General features: G+C 33.3%; 1 protein-coding gene across 1 annotated transcript in view; it reads left to right on the forward strand.

Moving 5' to 3' along the window:
- Positions 1 to 21369, forward strand: part of LOC118196178 (serine/threonine-protein kinase 31-like) — a 145250-nt gene that overhangs the window by 70343 nt on the left and 53538 nt on the right. Inside the window, exons 11-13 of the mRNA XM_085820761.1 lie at positions 4726 to 4932; positions 13528 to 13647; positions 21257 to 21364. Coding sequence (XP_085676887.1) covers positions 4726 to 4932; positions 13528 to 13647; positions 21257 to 21364 — 435 coding nt within the window. The remainder of the gene's footprint in view (positions 1 to 4725; positions 4933 to 13527; positions 13648 to 21256; positions 21365 to 21369) is intronic.

Consider the following 21369-nt stretch of genomic DNA (forward strand, 5'->3'; position numbering starts at 1 on the left):
AATCAAATGTTGACGAAAAAGTTTTTTTCTAAGGAAGACTGTTCTCTTCCCTTTGCATATTTGTTTCCTTATTTTGCGTTTTAATAATAAAGTTTATAAAAGTTTTCATTCAAAGTAATACATTCATTCATTCATAATTTTCAAGTTTTTTGGTTATTTGAAATATATTTGCATAGTAGCTATCAAGTGCTGTAAATGTTTTATTTTCTGGTCATTATGATAAATAAGCTAGTAATGCAATACTAGCTTGGCCAATGATATCAGTTACTGAAAAATTACAGAACAATATAGCAAACTATAATCAGGAGTTTGTTTTTATTTGCTATTTGAAAAACATTTATCAAATGTATGTGCCAGATACCAGCCAGTACTTACTCCTACACACTAAGTAGTTACTTTTATTTTTGCATGATTTCACTACATATTACCTGCAAATAAAACATTTTCCATGGCATCTCAGTATATCCTTTCTCTCATATGTATTTTTATCACAGTTTTCAGGAACATTTTCTGATTTCTGGTGAATAACGCAGGCTCTTACAACTGTGCTTAAAGCTGAAGTGGAAGGGATTTTTTCCTGTGCATTTTGCCTTGTTTCCATTTCTGAACCCTGCCATTTGAATAATAATTTTTTTGATGGAACTTGAGCTTTGTTTTTCACTTGGATGCTTGTTCTTCATGAAAAATAAGGTTTCTCTCTCTCTCTTTTTTTTTTTTTTTTTTTAATTGGCCACAGGAAGTGGTCATCATACTATTGATAAAGCTTTTAGTTTAGCCACTCAAGAATTGGAGAAGTGGTCTTTCCATGTTAAACTCAAATTTGATCCAAAGAAGAGCTTTCTTTTGGGTATTGCCAAGACTAATACTAGATCAATACATCCTAGGTGCAAACTGTATGGACAAACAATTAGAGTTTTTTAGACAACCAAATATTTGGTCATTATGATCGATGGAAAGCTCACTTTTATACCTCACCTAGATCAAATAAAGATCGAATGCACCCATATTCTTAATAGACTTAGTAACATGAATCTCCAAGGTAAAGTTCTTAAAGAGTTTATATAAAACAGCTATTGAGAGAAAGATCTTGTATGAATGATGAACTGGAAGAGTCTGAATGCGTAACAAAATTTTGCAAATTCAAAAACTCGCTTTATTGGGGATTACTAAGTGTTTTAAAACTGTTTACACAGTAGCTCTTCAGATTTTGGTGGATGTCTTCCGATTGATATTTTAGCGGAAAAAGAATATACTATCTTTAAATTAAAAGCTGGTGTTAAAACTGTTGCTTGTTTCAGTGAGATCTTCTCAGCTAGAGATTTTGTCTTTGAGAGAGGATCAGACATTCGTTCAGCTTTATTGAAATGATTGAATTGGCATAAAGGCCTCCCCAATATGACAGGCTACACAGTTTTTACAGATGTATCTAAATTAAATGGTCATGTGGGAGCAGCCTTTTGTGTGTTCTTACATGAGAAACTAAGCTTACAAAGGAAATATAGACTTTCTGACAATGCCTCTGTCTATCAGGCAGAGTTAGTGGCCCTGCGAGAGGCCTTATATTGGCTTATTTCTAATTCTGTGCTAGATCCTGTAGAAATCTATAGTGACTGTGAAAGCACAATTGTTTCAGTTGTGGATGTTTGTGGAAGCAACGATTTAATTAAACAGATAAAAAATATGCTAATTTTTCTTAGCACTTTCAGAGGTATTAAACTCTTTTGAACGAAGAGTCATATTGGTACCAATGGTAATGAGTTAGCAGATTGGCAAAGGCTGCCACTGAAAATCAAATTATTGATTTTGAAGTAAAGACTTCATTTGACAGTTTGAAATTCTTGTTGAAAAGAAAAAGTTTGACTGTATGGCAAGCATATAATTTAATCTCAACTGTAAGTGAAAGAAGATGCCCAAGTTTGGTATCTAAACCAAGCTTTAACTAATCATGGACACTTTCCCTCTTATTATAATAGGTTTTTGATTAAAAATTGTGCCTGTCTATGTGGCATGAGTAGTGTCGATATTGAGCACTGTTGTTTAGATGCTCTTCTATGAAAAATATTGTTCTAAGATTTATTCCAGATATTGCTAAATTTAATACTCTAAAGGATCTAAGTAAAAATACAGTGACTAAATTGAAATTGTCAAATTTCATAAAATATGTATCTGTAAATGAAATGAATATATATATATATTGATTGTGTTTATACTTTGTTTTCAAAAATCTTTGTCTTTGTTTTTCATTTTTGTGCTTGCTTTCAGAGAAAGGTCCAAGCTAGTAAGCTGAGCTAGATTTGTACACACAGAAGTACTTCATTAATTTAGACTCATTGGAGATCATTGCTGTTCATCAGAGTAATGGAAGTCTAGATTAATTAAAATTATGTTTTAACATGTCCATATGATAAAAAGTATTAAAATTCATGATTTCAAATTATGAAACCTGACCATCCTATTATTTTGTGAAATATATTTTTATTGTATAGTTAAAAATTAACTTCCAGAAAGCTCGAGTTGTTTAAGGCAAGTTTACTGAAAAAATATTTATCATTATTTTTGATTTGAGAGTCTAACTTTTTTAAAGAAGTTGATAATCTTATTTTGGGGCTATAGCTACTACAGTCAAAAGTCGTTAATCCGGACTCGTCGGGACTTCGGCGTTCGGCGATTCCGGATTATAGATCGTCAATTTAAATCTGGTAAGATGGCATGCAGAAATTCTAAAATTAAAAATATGAAACCGTAGTTAATGAAATAAAGAACAATTATGATCTAAAGGGTATCAAAATTTACAAAAAGAAAAAACTTAATATTTATTTGTTTACTTTATTAAACATTTCTTTCAATGTAAGTTGTTTAAGTTGCTTCGTTTCATGTGATAATACTTTCTCTTTAATTCTATTAAACAGACATAATTTCTTGTTTAGTTACAAAGTTCCGCTGTTCAAGTCCTATAATTGTTGAGTCGAGAATACTGACTAATTTGTCAATCGAAATTTTTTCGTTTTCAATAACCTCTGCATCACTTTCTTCACTATTGGAAGTGAATTATAATGACGAGGAACTTGATTTAAATCATATCAAAGACGGAGTACATCAAGATGAAATACTACATTTAGTAAGGAATTATAAGCCAAATAAAATAAAAACATCTGTTCTGAACTTAAGGATAGTGCTGACAGTTCAACTTCCAATTCATTGTGCGCCGTGTCGTTTCCCTCCCACTGCAGAGCAGCATGAAATTGATAAAAATATTTCGGAATGATTAGATAATCAAAGGATATGCCTTTATCCATTTTTTTGCAGCAATTTCACTTTCTGTTTAATGGACTTCGAAATATACTTTTGCTTTGTTGATCCTTTACATATTAGTAAATATATATCGGAAATTCTATTTGATATAATCGAAAGTTCAAGCTTACTTTTATAAAATTGCTCTAACAGTCTGCAAAAAGTAATAAGCCAGATCCAATTCGAAGATTATGGAACAATGCAATCTGCAACATTAACTGAATTAGATAACTTTAGCTTATCTTATACCGTCCGTTATACATTAAATGCGTATGCACACACTCATATTTGCAGCTGTCAAGGTCTTACACGCACGCGTAAACGCCTATGCGCAAGTGCAGAAAGTTTGTAGCTTTGAGGTCCGGATTATAGATCATTCCGGATTATGGGTGTCCGAATTAACGACTTTTGACTGTATACTATTTTGGGCTGCTATACTAGCTAAGGCAGATGCTGAGAGAAGAGGTTAAAATTGTAGGACAAAATATGTGAATTTCAAGTCTTTTTTAGTGAAAAATATAATATACCTTATTCAGCTCTGAGATGTACTTAATTTCAGTGCCACAGAGATGAAAATAGCTAACTAAATACAAACTCCATAACAATATGTATAGTAATATAATTTGTTATTTATAATACCACTTTTTTTACAAGATTGTTGTCTCAAGATGTATGTTTTTGCTTACACTTCAAAATTTGTCAAAAACTAACCATCATAATTGCTAAATAAGTATGAAGCGTGTATAGCTTCTGCCTTGTTAGGGTGATGCTTCTTAGGCAATGATGCAACAGTTTCCCACGTTTTCAACATCTCCCTTGGCCTTTTTTTTTTTTTTTTTTTTTTTTTTTTTGCTGAGGCTTTAGCCCCCTCCTCCCTTTATGAAATGTTCTTCATAACTTCTGTGACATAGAATGCAGCTTCATGGTCAGTGGTCAGCTTCTAGGGATGCTGTTCGACTAGCTCATGAGTGCCTTTTTTATATCAACCTCCTAACTCTTAATCTTGTTCAGAGATACATTTTCTTTTATTACAGGCTCCCCAGGCACTTGCTCAAACCCCTTGGAGTGATGTTTGGAAGTGCTGTTAGACAAAAGCTTTTAGCCTAGATGCAAACAGGGTCTTGCATGTGACATCATAATGTCTCTACATTGCTCACTTTGTGAAACATTGCTTGTTAAGAGAGTCACTTTATTTTTACATATCAGTTTGCTCGAATCATTTGTTAAGGAGGTGCTTGTTAAGCCAAGTTTCACTGTAGAGACAGATTCTTCATTATTAAATATGAAAATTGTGGCTAAATTGGTTGTTTTATTTTTGTTGCCATTTTATTAGCTAAGGGAAAAAAAAAAAAAAAAACTTATGTTTTAAAATTCTAAGAATGAACTCTGTTTTAGTTGTAACATGTAAACCAACCTAATTCTGTCTTCTTTTAGATTGATAGTGTTCTCTGCAACTTACAATTGATCAATAATATAAGAGATCTAGTTTCCACATCCAGTAATGACAGCATTATAAATGATGCCATTAGTCTGCTAAAAAGTGAAATTGATAAGTTATTACCTGTGGAAGATTCTACCTATGATGTTTCATACAAAGAATATTTTGAAGCTCTGAATAAAATAAGAAACTGTACTGACAAAGTAAATTTTTATACCATTCTTTTTCCTAGTTAACTACAATGTCTAAATTTTTTCAATTGTTTTATGATTTAAATTTATGAATATGTAAAGCAACTTCCTTAATGTTCTGTATATTTTCAAGAAGATAGAGGATAGTAAAATCCTCTGGGACTGTATAGCATACATTAAAATGTAATCATTCAATTCCAAGCATAAAAATAACTGAAATATTTTGAATTTTATTTATGAAATCTTTAAGGTAACCTTTGCTTTTTTAAGAGTGCTAGTTAGATTTATGATTAAAAAAAAAAAATTTTTTTTCAATGTTTAGTTAGTTTGTATTTTTTTTTTTTTTTTTCAAATTAAAATCAAAAATGTTCTTAAAATTCACTTTTGGAATCGCTAAATTAATTTAAATGGGGGAATTGAAGTACTAAGTTATTGTGTATTATTTAGAACCATTAATATTTTATTAATGAACTTCAATGTATGATAGCCAATTGACTCACAGCTATTGTGTTACAGAGTTTGACTTTCTTTGGGAGTGTAAACTAGTTCTGAACTTCTAACGGGCATAAAGCAAATTATCTCTATGTCTGAAGTAACTAAAGAGACAACAAAATATGCAAACAACCTTTTTATTAAAACAGAACTTTCAACACAAAGAGACTTCTTGTGCTAACAGAATTAATCAGCACTTGTGGCAGTGTAACTAAGTAACAGACAATTTCAAGTTTAAAACATGGTCTAGTAGTCAAGGACTCACACTTATATTCAAGTCTAAGCTGGCTCAGAAAATTCTAACCGGTGTGTCAGTTTAAATTTCGGCAACAAATAATTACAAACCCATCAGAGATGGCAGAATTAAAGTCGTCTCAAAAGGCAGAAACATGCTGTGTCTAACAATCCAAAAACCTCATCTTAAGTACTCTCTTATATCAAATTACATTCTGGTGAGGAAATGAAAAGGAGAAGTTGTTATAAAGATCTAAATCATAACTGGTTAGTTTGAAATAATAACACTGCAATTTGTACTCTATGTAGTGTTTGTAGTGTCTGAAAATTTTAAAGATTCCTTGTAAAATCATTTACTTTAATTTATTCCCCCTTTTTTTAATTACTGAAAATTTTTGCTTTTTAAACATACTTTATTGCTGTGCCTGAGCTTCTAATTTGTATTATTTGAGCACATCGATGATTTAGAACTCTAGTTTGCATAAAACAATTTCATTTTATGTTCTTGGGGACCCACCAGTTGCCAAATATTGAATGCTGATAGTTTTAACCAGTTGCAACTGAATGTTGGAGTTTTCACTTTCCATGTGAAGTCACCTTTGAACTTCAATTATTTAATCATCATTGAAATCACACAGCAATTTCTTAAATTGCCAGTTTTCCTTCCCTCTCTCTTGAACAGCAGATAGCATGGGTGAAGAGGCTTCAGCCTTGCTTTTCTCCACTACTTGTGTTAGATAGTATGTCGATTTTTTCTTCATGTTTGTAATTTTTCAGAATCGAAATTAGATAACAAGTAGTTACAAATACTCTGAGAATAATTTTCAAGTGCCTTCATTCTTCGGTAAAGGGATATTATTTGCAACGAGAGTCAATATGTTTCTAAGATGACTGCGTGTATCGTAGCGGTATTTTAACTTTAAATTAATAAACATAAGAATACATCAATGCGAGTGGACTGTAGATTAACCTTTATTCGGCAATTTGAACTTTAGCACACAACACAGCACAGCGAGAGAGTTACAGTTAGCGTTTGCAAGAATGCAAGAACAAAATGCGATTAACCTTTATTCGGCAATTTGAACTTTAGCACACAACACAGCACAGCGAGAGAGTTACAGTTAGCGTTTGCAAGAATGCAAGAACAAAATGCGAGTTGCGCATACGATCTGTGCATTGCGAAATAATATCTCACAGACAGGCAGAGAGCTCTGTTGGCCGAAACATTCCGCCCGGCATTGAAACATTGTGTCAAACTAAATAGCTTTTACAAAATGAAATTATCATAACAATTTGAGTTGAGTGTTACAGTTTAACAACATAATAAATTATGCAAAAATGTATCACAAAAATATTCACAAGAAAACATAATATGAAATTATGAAATGAAACTAAATTATTGTCAAAATAGATGCACAGAAGCTTTGATACAATTTAGGAACTTAATTATAGTTAAAGCAAAGTACAATGTTATAATGCTTTAGGGGGAAAAAAACTTAATCATTGATAAGCAAAACACTAAGTTTGTGAATTGGCCTTTTGAAAACTCCATTAGCAGCTTTGATCTTCACGATACGCACAATATTATCTGAGCTAGGAAAAACTTCCAGCACTCTTCCTAATTTCCATCGTAGCGGGGGTAAATTGTCTTCTTTTATGATAACTAAATCATTAATCTTTAAATTAGGTTGCACTTTCAACCATTTTGAACATCGTTGCAAATTAGAAATGTATTTATTGGACCATCTTTTCCAAAATCTTTGAAACATTTTCTCAACAAGCTTCCGACGTTGCAATATAGGAATTTTTTGATCGTGTAAACTTTCTTCAGATAAGGCAGTTAGCGGGGTACCAATTAAAAAATGGCCTGCCGTAAGTGCAGAAAATTCTGATGGATCTTCAGACATTGGACGCAAAGGTCGCGAATTTAAACAAGCTTCAATTTGAGCTAGCAATGTCGTAAATTCTTCTTTGCGTTAGAAGTTGTTCACCTATGGTTCGCTTGAGATGTAACTTTGTAGATTTGACTGCAGCTTCCCATAATCCCCCAAAATGTGGCGCTGCGGGAGGATTAAATATCCACTTAATACCTTCAGTAGAGCAATATTTATTAACCAATTCATTTTCATTCAAGGAGTTTATTACTCTTTTCAATTCCTTATCTGCAGCAATAAAATTTGTGCCACAATCGCTATGCACTTCTATTGGTTTTCGTCTTCGAGATACAAAGCGCTTCAAAGCGGCAATAAATGATTCTGAGATTAGATTACCTACTAATTCAATATGTATAGCTCTTGTAGTAAAACACATCAATGCACAAATGTAGCATTTCATTGGTTTTACTCCTCGACCATGCCTGGGCTTCACTTGAAATGGCCTGGCGTAGTCAATTCCAACTTTGGAGAAAACCTTTGACGGAACGAGTCTAGACGATGGTAAATCAGATATTATCTGAGTAGATGACATTTCACACATTTCCAAATCTGTTGTCTTACAACTGACCTAGGGTGGATTATCCAATATTCTCTTCTAATAATTGATAGCAAGAGCAGGGGCCAGCATGAAGATGGGATTCATGAAATGATTCACTATAATCTGTGTTATGTGATGTTTCTTGGGCAACAAAATAGGATATTTTCTGTCCTGCACGATGTTGGATTGTCTTAATTTTCCTCCGACGCATATAAGTCCATTCTTATCGATAAAGGGGTTCAAAGTACTATTTGAGTTTAACGGTTGATTCTTTTTCAGAGGATTATATTCATAAAAAAACTCATCCCTTTGAACTACTCTAACAATTGCATTTCTAGCGTATTGCAATTCTTCAGTTTTAAAGTAACCCTTAATCCTTGTTGCAGTAGATTTAGCTGAATTATTCGCAAACCGAAGACACCATGCGATGATTCTTTTAAGTTTCAAGAATGATGAAACTTCATTAAGGACTGGAATTTGTGAAGCAATTGTTCCAATTGAACAAGAAATATTTTTCTGTTGTTCCTTTAAAGACTCTTCTGAAAATGATAAGTTGATAGAGAATGGATTATTATTTGAATTAAGCCACTGAGGACCTGTCCACCAAAAGTCATGAGTAGAAAGCTCTGAAGGCAAAAGACCTCTTGATGCGCAATCAGCTGGATTCTCCGTCCCTTTTATGTGATTCCAATGCGATGATGGTAAGACTGATTGAATTTCTGAAACGCGGTTGGCTACAAAGGTTTGTCAGCGTGTTGGTTCTGTTTGTATCCAGGACAAAACTATCATTGAATCACTCCATGCGTAAATATCGTCAACATAAATTTGCAATGAATTCTGCACAGCTTGAACCAAATGCACTAATAGAACTGCAGAGCAGAGTTCTAAACGAGGAATAGAGATTACTTTCAGGGAGCTACACAAGTTTTTCATGTTAGTAGCTGCACCGAAACTGAAGAATTATTTGAAGACTTTAAATAAATCACTGCGGTGTAAGCTTTCTCTGATGCGTCACAGAAACAATGAAGTTCTACATTTGTAGATTTGGGCAATAATACTCTCCTAGGAATATAAATGCATTCAAGATTTGCGATATCTTCACAATAGATTTTCCATCTTTGATTGATTTCATCTGGCGAGGGATCATCTCACGAGATTTGTAATTTCCATATATCTTGAAGCAAGGTTTTTGCTGCAACTATAAAGGGTGCTAACCAACCAAGTGGATCAAAGATTTTCAAAATAGAAGATAAAATTATTCTTTTAGTAGAACACTCTCTGTTTTCGAGATTTCCAAAGTGACAAGTAAACTCGTCTTGCGTTGGATACCAATCCAAATCCAATAATTTTATTGATTTAATATCAACTGCTGTACATGAAGAATTTGAGTTCCAAGCACCCAAAGCAGTTTCCAAAATCGAGCGATCATTTGTACACCATTTGTGCAATCGAAAGCCACCTTTTTGTAAAAGTTCACTCAGTTGTGAAATCAACTCTACTGCGTCCTCTACTGTGTCTGAACGAAATAGGACATCATCAATATAACAATTGTGTAATATTATTTCAGCTGCCTTTGGGAATTTAGCTCCTTCGTCAATTGTTAGTTGTTTGAGCACACGAGTAGCCAGGTATGAAGCTGAAGTAGTGCTGTACGTAACTGTGCACAACCTGTAAGTTTTAATCGGCTTCGATGGATCATCTCTCCGCAATATTTTTTGGTAATCGCGATCTTCATCATGAATTTGAATTTTTCGATACATTTTCAATAAGTCGCTAGTAATGGCTATGGGATAGTATCTAAACCTCAAAAGAATAGTAAATTAGTCGTCTTGCACCTTGGGACCATTCATTAGCGTGTCATTAAGCGATATCTCTGATGTAGTTTTGGCACTAGCATTGAAAACGATGCGTAGTTTTGTGGTAAGACTCGATTCTTTTAGCATGTGATGATGAGGTATATAATAATGAAAATTTACTTTATCTAGATTATCATCGGATAATTCTTCCATGTGCCCAAGTGATAAATATTGGGACATGAAGTCTTTATATTGTTGATATACTTCAGGAGTTTTTATTAGTTTTTGTTCCAGACTAAGAAAGTTGCTAAAGGCTGATGGTCTGGAATTACCCAACTCATTTCTTTTAGGCTTAAATGGTAGTTTTACTGGGTAACGACCATTTTCACTACGGACGTGATTTTTTATGAAATGGTTTTCACACAATCTTTCCTTTTTAGTTAAAGGTTTCGATGTGGGAATTTGTTCCAAATCCCAAAATGATTTGACTAATTCCTCCGTGTTTACGTTTAGCATATTGACTGAAACCTGCTTACGGTTTGGGAATTCAAAATGTGTAATTCCAGCAATTACCCATCCTAACTTAGAACAACATGCAAATGGAAGAATTTTGCCCCTTTTAATCACCTCACCATTTGTTAAAGTAAGGAATACATTAATTCCAAGCAAAATATCAATTTCTCCCGATTCATGAAATGTAGGATCTGCTAAAGTTAAATCTTGGAAACTTTCATATAAATTCAAAGGTAATGTTACACTTGGAATGTTTCCTCTAATTTTGTCTATTATGTAAGCCGACGTTGAAATTCTGTAATTAGTATTAAAATGAGGTGTAAACAACAAATCAACTTCTCCAGTAGTAGTTGTATTGAAAGTACCTAAGCATGACACTAATATCTTTGAATCCTTTACGCTCAATCCTGAATTGATAGCTGTTTTCCGACGAATGAATGATTTTTCACTACCTGAATCTAGTAAACATCTACAACTTATGAATTCATTTTTTTAGTTTTGAACCTTAATTAAAGCAGTACACAAAAGTACATGACTACGTTTACCATTAGCATGAGCTCCAAAATGTTGACTTTCATAGTTGTTTGCACAAACAGTTGGAGAAACCTCACTCAAGCTGTTTTCTGGTTCAATTTGTGATTTCGGAACAAACACTTGTGCTTCCGGTGAAGGGAATCTAGATGCATTTTTTGGTTTAAAATTATTTTCTAAATGCAAAATGCTATGATGATGCTTAAAACAATGCTTGCAGGTATTTGCATTCTTATACATTTTAACTTTATGGACATTAGACAAGCAATTAAAACAAAGTTTATTTGTCTTAACAAACTCTATTCGTTTTTACACTGGTAAATTAAAAAAATTAGAACACTTGTGTAAAAAGTGATCTTCTTTACAAAATAAGCAAGTAGAATTAGTAATCAGAGAAGTAACCCTATTATACACTGGTTTATCTGATTTATGCGTTTTACTAATTAAAGGTTTACTGTTCTGTAATGTTCTAGCGTAATTCTTCAAATATTCTATCAAGTCATTCAACTTTGGTATTTCGTCTTTTTTTAATTGACGCTCCCACCACTACTTTGTCGAAACATCCAATTTTTGCAAAATAATATACAACAACAAAGTATCACTAAAATGATCTATTCTTTGATCTAATATTTCCAATGAGCGAGTTATTTCATTTACATTATCTACTAAATTTAATATCGAGGATGCAGATTCCTTTTGTATTTGTGAAACGTTAAGAATTCTTTTAATAAAAGCAAATATCGGTTCTCTTTTATTAGAAAATCTCTCTTCTAATAAATTCCAAGCTATACTGAAATTTTTATCAGCTATGGGAATTGACTGAATGATGCGATAAGCATCATTTTTCAAAGAACTCTTTAAATATTGTAATTTTTGAGCTCTAGATAGATTTGGATTGTTGCGAACACTAGCATTAAATAAATCTTTAAATGTTATCCATTCTGTTAAATTTCCGCTAAATGTGGGTAAAGATAATTTCAGTAATTTCAGAGATTGATTCAGGTATGACAGGTTTATCGCTATTTGCATTTACAACCTTGTAAATCTTTAACTATTATTTGCTCCATAACATTCAAACACACAGCATAAAAAATTTTCTTTTATTATTGCAGGTCAATAGTTGTTCTCTAAAGTGCTTGCATCACACTTTTACCCTTGTGAGTGACTTGCATCTTTTACGCATGCTATTGCTATCATTAATAAATTTTAACACCTCCTATACCTTCTACCACCAAGAAATGTGCTATTGTTCATTGATCATCTTTCAGTGCTTTCATGTTTTACCGCTGAGTTTGCCTGAAGTGAAATGATGGCATGAATAATGCACACATTTGGTTCATCACTATTTGCTTACATTGACATGCATTTAGCTCTTTCAGATTTCTCAAGCATGTATGAGACTTTTTTGGGGGGGGGTTGTAACTGCTACTTAGATACATTTGCAGCAGTGTCTGAAATGCTAGTTTTCTCGAAAGGCTTCAGATTTTTTTTTTTTTTTTTTTAAATTGAACATCCCTTATATGTGTTGTTTATTTTTTTAAAATTCAATAAATATCTAATATTTGCCCAACTATAACAGTATCCCATAAGCTGATTCAAAATTTTTGCTTAGTTGAGGGAGACTTTTTATGTGAGATGGCCTCTGGTATATGAGGTCAATATATTTTGCATATTTTGTAGAAAAATAATAATGTCAAAATGCCATACCTTTAGTTAAAAATAATGAGCTAAATTTGTTTTCTTTTAACACATAAGTCAAGGGATAGGTGATAAATTGCCACGGTATATTTTTTTAATGTTTGGTTGCTTATTGAATGTTTTAAAAATGTTTAAAAATATAGTTATTGAATAATATAACCCTTCTGAGTTCCATGACTGGCTTTATCTAGTCATGAGATTTTTTGTCACTTGGTATATATTAGATTATAATTTACAATATTTTGCATTCTTACTTTCTTTAATAATATAAATGTCATCTTAATAAATGTAAGCTTATGTAAATAGAGACTAAAATAAGTACATGTACAAATTCAGCTAATAAGGGCTTTTTAAATACAGGTTTTCATGACAGATCCCAAAACCAGGACTTCCCAAAGGGTTAATCATTATAGTGTCTGATTTTTAATTCAAATTTTTATTTTATGTTTATATATTGAATATGTAGGAGAGTGAAGGTCATTATCTATTTCATCAGATTATATAATTTTTGAGATTCACAATCTGGTTTTGTTACTTATGTAGAAAATTTTAATTTCAAGTAGGATATTTGACATTAATATTATAGTTTTTTTGGTGAAAGGTGGATAGAATGTGTTGAATTTAAGTTCTTTCATTCTCTGCTGTGTTGGAGCCCGTTTGTTAACAGAATATTGAAATGTGAAAGAGAGTGAAGTCTTGTCTTTCCATAATTAAAAAGCAGCTGAAGATAATGATCATTATTATCGATTAAGTTTGGATTTGCCATGATTATATATATATATTTCATCTGAGAAGTTTTGCTTATAAATATTATATAAATAATTTCCTGCGTGATGAAAATGCCTGATGTCTTTTTCTTTTCTTTTTACAGGCACTTCTCCCAGATCTTAAATTACAGAGGGATTTACATAAAAAGAACTTTTGTTCAAAATTAAAAGAATATTTGGATAGTTTTGATTCAAGTTTGATGAAAAGAAAGATTACGATTCAGGTGCATTTTTTTAAAATTTAAATATGTTTACTTGAAGTAATTTCCATGCAGAATTTTATTCTACTTATTGAAAAACCATCATTGTAAAAGTATATAAAATACTAATTAAAGTTTTAAAGAGTTTTTGTGCACTTCTCAAAATTTCAACAATTGGATACACATTGCAAAAGTTTTTAAAGGTGCCCCCGCACATTTAAGATAAATCTTATTTTTAGAAGCCATTATTGAGCAATCAGTGGTTGCAGACTGTGCGTATTAGCTTACTTCTCCCTTTGACCCCCCTCTTCTTGTCAAGGCAAGAGATTTCCTCAACATACCTTCAAGCAGTTCGACCCCCGTGTCATTGGTGTGCCATGCAGAAATGAAATAAAAATTGACAGTTAAAATAAAACTTAAAATTACAGTTTTTGGTATAGAAAAATAGCATTTTTAGGAAGTTAAAAAATTGACAAACATCTCGTATATTTTATATACTAGTGCCCTTTAAAAGGTTAACAGGCATGATGAATGACTAGATTGCACTCAGGCTCAGCTACTAAGGGTAGTTGAAATCATTCATACAGGCTTTTGCTAGGAAAAGTTGAGTGCTATAGTCTATTTAGACATAGTTGTGGCTTTCAACAGGTGTTGGTATATCACAATCTTGTACAAGCTCATGTGGCTTAGTATTTTGGCCAACTTCATACATATTATATGCACTCTATTATATTATACACTGGTTATCATAAATTAAGGAAAAATCACAAAAATAGTGATAACTCCCTCAAAAATAAGCCAAACCATGTAAAATTTTAATATGTTGCCAAGTAAGAGTAGCTGAGTAAAACTTCAATATGCAAATTAGTGGTGCTGCACTCGGAATATGTCATCTGCGAGGAGAATAAAAGTCCATGTTGGAGAGCAAGTCCATATATCTTACTGTGATAGTGACATCAGAAATGTGAAATAGCCAATTCGTAACAATGACCTCCAGGCATCATTTGCCTGCAGAACTCCAATGGAAAGCCATTGGGAGACTAGAGGAAGGATAAAGTCAAAACAGAAGTGGCCAGATGGCTAAATGTGTGTCCTTCTATGGTTCATAGACTTTGGAGGCGATTTCAAACCACAGATTTGGCATCTAGGAGGTTAAGCCAAGGACGGCCAACTGCTACGTCAAGCGCCGATGACTGATATTTGACATTATGTGCACGCAGGAATAGAACTGCTACTCCGAATCTTCTTAGATCCTCCCTTGCTGCAGCCACCGGAAGGTTCGTATCAACGTCAACTGTGCGTAGAAGGCTTCACGAAGGTGGTCTGTATGTGAGACGACCAGCCATTTGTGTGGCGCTCATGTCACGCCATAGGAGGTACCGTTTGCAGTAGTCACCACAACATGTCCACTGGACGCCTGATCAATGGAGGGCGGTTGCTCTTTATGGATGAGTCCAGGTTTAGTCTAGAAAGTGATAGTAGGCGTTATTTGATATGGAGAAAACCTGGAACCCGTTATCATCTGTCAGACATCCGTTAAAGAGATGCATACGGAACAGGCAGTGTCTGTGTTTGGGGTGACATCTCTTTGGTTGGACGCACAGACCTCCATGTCTTTCCAAGGGGAACCATGAATGCTCAAATTTGCAGAGATGACATCCTAGATGTTTATTGTGCCCCCATATGCCACGACAATAGGTGATGCTTTCCTGTTACAGGACAATAACGCAAGACCACACAGGGCACACATCGTAGATGATTATCTTCAACAGGAAACAATTATGCACATGGAGTGGCCAGCTCGATCCCTGGACTTGAATCCTATTGAGCACGTTTGGAATGCTTTAGAGAAACGTCTAGCTGCTCTCAATCCACCCCCTCAGACCCTTGCCGCACTTGCAACTGCTTTGCAAGAGCAATGGCTCTCGCTTCCTATGGAACTGATAGACCGCATAATTGAAAGCATCACGCATCGCTGTACGTGCTGTATTGCTTCTAGAGGCGACCATATTCCATATTGAAGGTACTTATCCTATAGCAAACTGACACCTTCGATTTGTTCATTTTATACATGTGCTAATTTCTATGCTACCATAATCATATGGTAATTTATTTTTATGTTATTTGATACCTTACTATATGTTGTATATTGTGGGTAAGTTTCATAAAATTCTACCTGTAACTTTTTCAGTAATCAGGATTTTTGTGATTTTTCCTTAATTTATGATAACCAGTGTATTATGTACTACAGTTCAAAGTCGTTAATTCGGACACCCATAATCCGGAATGATCTATAATCCGTATGAAATTTATGGCTGCGAATTTGCGTGCGCAAAATACGTTTATGAATGCGCGTTTAATGTATAACGGACGGTATAAGCTAAGCTAAAATTATCTAATTATCTATTTCAGTTAATGTTGCAGATTGCGTTGTTCCTTAATCTTCAAATTGGATCCGGCTTATTATTTTTTGTAGGCTGTTAGAGCAATTTTATAAAAGTAAGCTTGAACTTTCGATTATGTCAAATAGAATTTCCGATTTATATTTACTAATATGTAACGGATTTACAAAGCGAAAGTATGTTTCGGAGTCCATTAAACGAAAAGTGGAATTGCTGCAAAAAAATGGATAAAGGCATATCCTTTGTTTATCTAAACTTTGTTTATCTTTAAAGCTGCGACGGCGCACAATGAATTGGAAGTTGATCTGTCAACACTATCCTTATCTTCAGGGCAAATGTTTTTATTTTATTTGGCTTATAATTGCTTACTAAATGTAGTATTTCATTTCGATGTACTCCGTCTTTGATATGATTTAAATCAAATGCCTCGTTGTTATAATTTGCTTCCGATAGCGAAGAAAGTAACAGAGGTTATTGAAAACGAAACAATTTCGATTGACAAATTAGTCGGTATTCTCGAAACAGCAATTATAGGACTTGAACATTGGAACTGAACAAGAAATTATGTCTGTTTATAGAATTAAAGAGAATGTATTATCACATAAAAAACGAAGCAACTTAAACAACTTGCATTGAAAGAAACGTTTAATAAAGTAAACAAATAAATATTAAGTTCTTTTTTTTTTTTTTTTTTTTTTTTTTTTGTAAATTTTGTATACACTTTAGATCATAATTGTTCTTTATTTCGTAAATTACGGTTTCATACTTTTAATTTTATAATTTCTGCATGCCATTTTATCAGATTTCAGCTGATGATCTATAATCCGGAAAAATCGATAATCCCAAATCGCCGAAGTCCCAACGAGTCCGGATTAACGACTTTTGACTGTATATATTATGTTGTATTATGCACTATTACCTCACTAACTGCTGTTTCTGTGATAGTGAATTATACATTCTCTACCCCCAACCCTATCTTAGCTGGCTTGCTGCAATCACCATTTGTGAGTCTTGGCCTTTGTACAAATGGCACAGCCATTATCTCGCAACACTGTTTACTGTGTCTTATTCTTTCATACCTCTTGCAGCACCTGTCAGATTTAGAATCCTGGCTCATTAACAGAAAAATTTAAATTAATGTCGCCAAGTATGCTGCCATCATGTTCTCTAGAAAGAGGAATGTCCATAGGCAATTCCAATCACTCAAGCTCTACAAAGAAGGTGTACTTTGAGTGTATTTTTGTAAGTACCTGGGAGTGCATCTTTATGTGAAACTTCTGGGGAATCCACATCAACTGTGCAATATCCAAAGCAAGACTGTCTACACTCAACTTATGAAACTTATATCCAGCTTTACTCATTGCTCCTTAAAGGAAAACTGCTACTGTACACCAGAACCATCTGCTCCATCCTCACATATGCAGCTTGTATCTGATAAACTGGCACCAACTCTCACCTGAAGAAAATACAGGTCATCCAGATCCTCTCAAATGCTGACTGGTATGTTCGGAATAAAGTGCTCTTTTCTAACTTCCAAATTCAACCCTTTGATGCCTATTTTTGGCAAAATTCTTTCAATGTATTTCACAGATAGATAACCCTATCTTTCATTCAACTCCCGCTTATGATCCGGCAGAACCCAGCTCTGCCAAACTTCCTGAGCAGATCCATTAGCATCTTCCCTAGGAAGCCTAGTAGTGTATGTTTGCTTGACTAGGGTTATTACCAAACTAGCAGCACTTTGTGGGCCTAACCCAACAATCTCCTTACTTATTTTCTTCCCCAGACCTAATCTAGCCCATTGCTTGTTAATTCTTCCATGCTACAAACAGAAAATGCTTTTACCTTTTACCTAGGCCTCTCCCTAGTCATCCATATCAATCAATGTTTAATTTAAATTTTAACTGTAGTAATTTTAACCTGTCAATATAACAGTTTTAATTTTAAATGGTACTGTCTATAACTTGATATATAACTCAATTAAATTTATACATGCATTAACTAAGTGTTAATACTTAATGGCCATTACATTTTAAAACATCAATCTAATTTTATTCAATTTACTCCTTAAACTTCTAATTCATTCATTCGGAACTCTGTCTACGGAATCTCGAACTGCTATTGTCCGTGAAATTTTTATGTTCTCACTTCTTTCGTCTCTCAGGTCAATGACCCTTCTCTTTTAATAGATAAGACTAATCAAGGCTTAGTGAATTTGCCCATTTACATGTAACCTTATCTTACCATCAAAGTAATGCAAGACCACATGAGTTTGCATTCACTGGCTGGACCCTGTATGGACTCGAATGGGATCTTTTGGCACACCCACCGTATAGCCTTGACATCTCACCTTTGGACTTCTGCCTTTTTTGACACTTACAACTACATCTTGCTGGTGCTATTTTTCTTTTTTTTTTCACGCCTGCAGTTACATCTCGCTGCTGCTACTTTCCTACATTTTTCACACCTGCGGCTACATCTTGCTGGTGCTACCTTCTGTTCTGCACAGAACATCTGAAATGAGGTTGATTTGTTTTTGGACTCGCGGCCACCATGTTTCTGGACTGAAGGCTTTGAAAAGCTACCAAAACATTGGCAGAAATTCATAGATTTGTGTGGTGATTACTACCTGCACTAAAGGTACTGCTTTCGTGTTTCTTCTAACTTTATTAAGAACGTTTTTTGGCAGAAAACTTCCATTACAACAGATATAAAAATAAATAACAATACATAAATATGAAATGATCACTTGAAGAAAACATAGAAAGTAAACCAAAAGTATGTGACAATAATAATGTTTTTGTTCGATTGCGAAGTTGCGATAATTTTGTCCATTTTCAGTTCAACGTATAAATGCGAGCAAGTATTTTCACACATGAAACTTATTTTAAATAAGAACAGGAGAAGCTTGACTGCTGAAAATTCATATGCTTGTGTTCAGTGCTTGCTAGGTGTACAAACTGACCCCCTTTCCAATAGTATGATTGTGTTCATCTTCAGACGACTAACTATAAGACAAAATTTGGATCACAAGTTCAGAGTCAGAGGAGCTGTTGATATTGAAGAGAAAAAATAAAGTTCATTCAGTTATGAATGTTTTTATTATTTAACATGTTTATCTTAATTTTAAATTTAAACCCTATAATAATAATTTTCTCAACAAAATTTATTTTATTACTCACCAAAAAAGATTGTTTTAAAATGAAAATAGCATTGACCCGAAACATCTACTTAATGCACACATTTTAGTTGGTTTTGACCAGCAGTCAAAGAAGGTTGGCAATGCCTGCAATATGCAGAGTAACTCTTTTTAGTTACATTTTGTTAATCTTTTGGTGTACTTTCGGTGTATTGTAAAATTTCCATTGACTAACATTCCACATTTTATATTTCTGGTTCCACTGTAATCAGCATTTTTCATTTATCTCTAATGCTGTAAGTAGTAGCTGTGCTGTAAATATTTTTCTTTGCTGTATGTCTGTCAGAAATGAGTTTTGTAGGTGCATATTATGCTCAGCATTCATTTTTCATCTCAAACATTATTTGCTGTAATGATTCAAACATATTACTTCTGGATATCTTCTGGATTCTGAATTTTGCAGTTAATGTTACTGGTGCATAAATTAGATGGAATTTATAGTTTATTGCTCTTTGGAATACATTCTAGTCATTAATTTTATCTTGAGCTAATTTTTGAAAACTTTTAATTAAAAAATGCATTTAATCCTCTAAGTGGCCAGGAGTTGACAAATCCTAAAATTATCCAAAAGACAAGAAGTAAATGATATTTTTTGTCAAATTTGGTGACAGAAAATGTGTAGTGGAATATTTTGTTTGGAACAAAATCGGTTACATCAGTAGCTGGCTGACTTTCATGGGTGAAATAAATTGGGAAGTCTTTCCCGTTTAGGGTATTTTGTGCTCATAACCTTTGGAGGGTTAAATGTAGCTATGAGTATATAAGGAAAAAAAATGTTTTATACATATTTTCTGTATAAGCTGCCACAAACTGCATCAAATGTATTGATATTTTTAGGAGAAAACAATCTTTTCCTTACCGGAGATTAAATAACAAATATAGCCATTCAAATACTTAAATGCAGTAACCAAACTATGGCTTAGAGGATCTGCATTATTTGTTATTTATTGGGAAAGAATCTTTCACGTAGTGGATATTTGCTTGATTTCCGGTGCAATTTTTATGCTGAATCATTTTCCAAATTATGACAAGAATTTCAAATTTTGTGGAAGAATTGCTATGAAGATAAAAATGCTGCTGATTATTTAAGGTAATGTGGCGAGTTGCCTACTACAACAACTCAATGCTGCCAGTCTGGTAACCCATAGCAACAAAAAGACAAAATAATATTTATTCTATTCTATTGTTATGATTATTAATGATCTGTCTCGATTATTGTACTACCTTAATAAAAATTGTATTACCACAATTGGTGACCCGGATGTGATTATTAGGTGTACTGTCAAGTGGAACGGTTCTTGTTCTATGGTGTTAGTTACTTCAGCCTTGTTTTCCACAATCCCTAAAATTTTCAGAATATAGAGACCTGGTTGTTTTATTTTTCCCCTTGCATGTAGAACAGCCACGCCTCTTCTAGAAGGAATCTTGAACAATTTATGCGTGTTACCTTCGATGATCTTGAATCATTCATTGTTCACAAGATACGCCACAGCAGGTTGTATTTTGAGTAGGTCTACATCTGTATTTAACTTGGATAAAGGTACAAAAATTTTGATGTGAGAGTCGGCTTTCCATGTATTATGCTTCGTGGAGTTGTGTGCCATTAATATATATGATGTATATGAAGTCTATGTGATACTGCAGTGTGTTGTATTCTATTTGGAATCTTCTTCTCTAATCTTCTGCAGCAACCATTCTGGCATATCTCATACTGAACTCTACATTCATCAATGTTGAAACAGTCACCATTTGGAGATATTTGAAATCCTCTCCGTTTTGAAAACTTGTATAACCTGTAGGCATTATTCAGCTTACAGATCTAAAAGGAAACAAGATTTAAATTACAGTATAATAATCAATACAATATAATAAACAGGTATTACTACAATATATTATATTGAATACGATAACTGTTCTGAGTCATTTGTGAAACATAAGCATATAAGAGTATTTTAAATTTTTATAGGAAAGCATAAATAGCAAATTTACTGTTAACAATTCATTTCATATTATGTATTTTCAACTTCTTTAGAAAACAATAATGGATCTTGAAAGTAAGTCTAATGCATGGATGAATATACAGTTGGAAAAAAATCCTGAAAATATTGAAGAATTCCTGACTGAATATAATAGAGTGAAGGTATG

Source organism: Stegodyphus dumicola, chromosome 7 (genome assembly GCF_044657685.1).
Source record: "Stegodyphus dumicola isolate Sdum_Otavi_A_Nest chromosome 7, ASM4465768v1".
NCBI lineage: Eukaryota > Metazoa > Arthropoda > Arachnida > Araneae > Eresidae > Stegodyphus > Stegodyphus dumicola.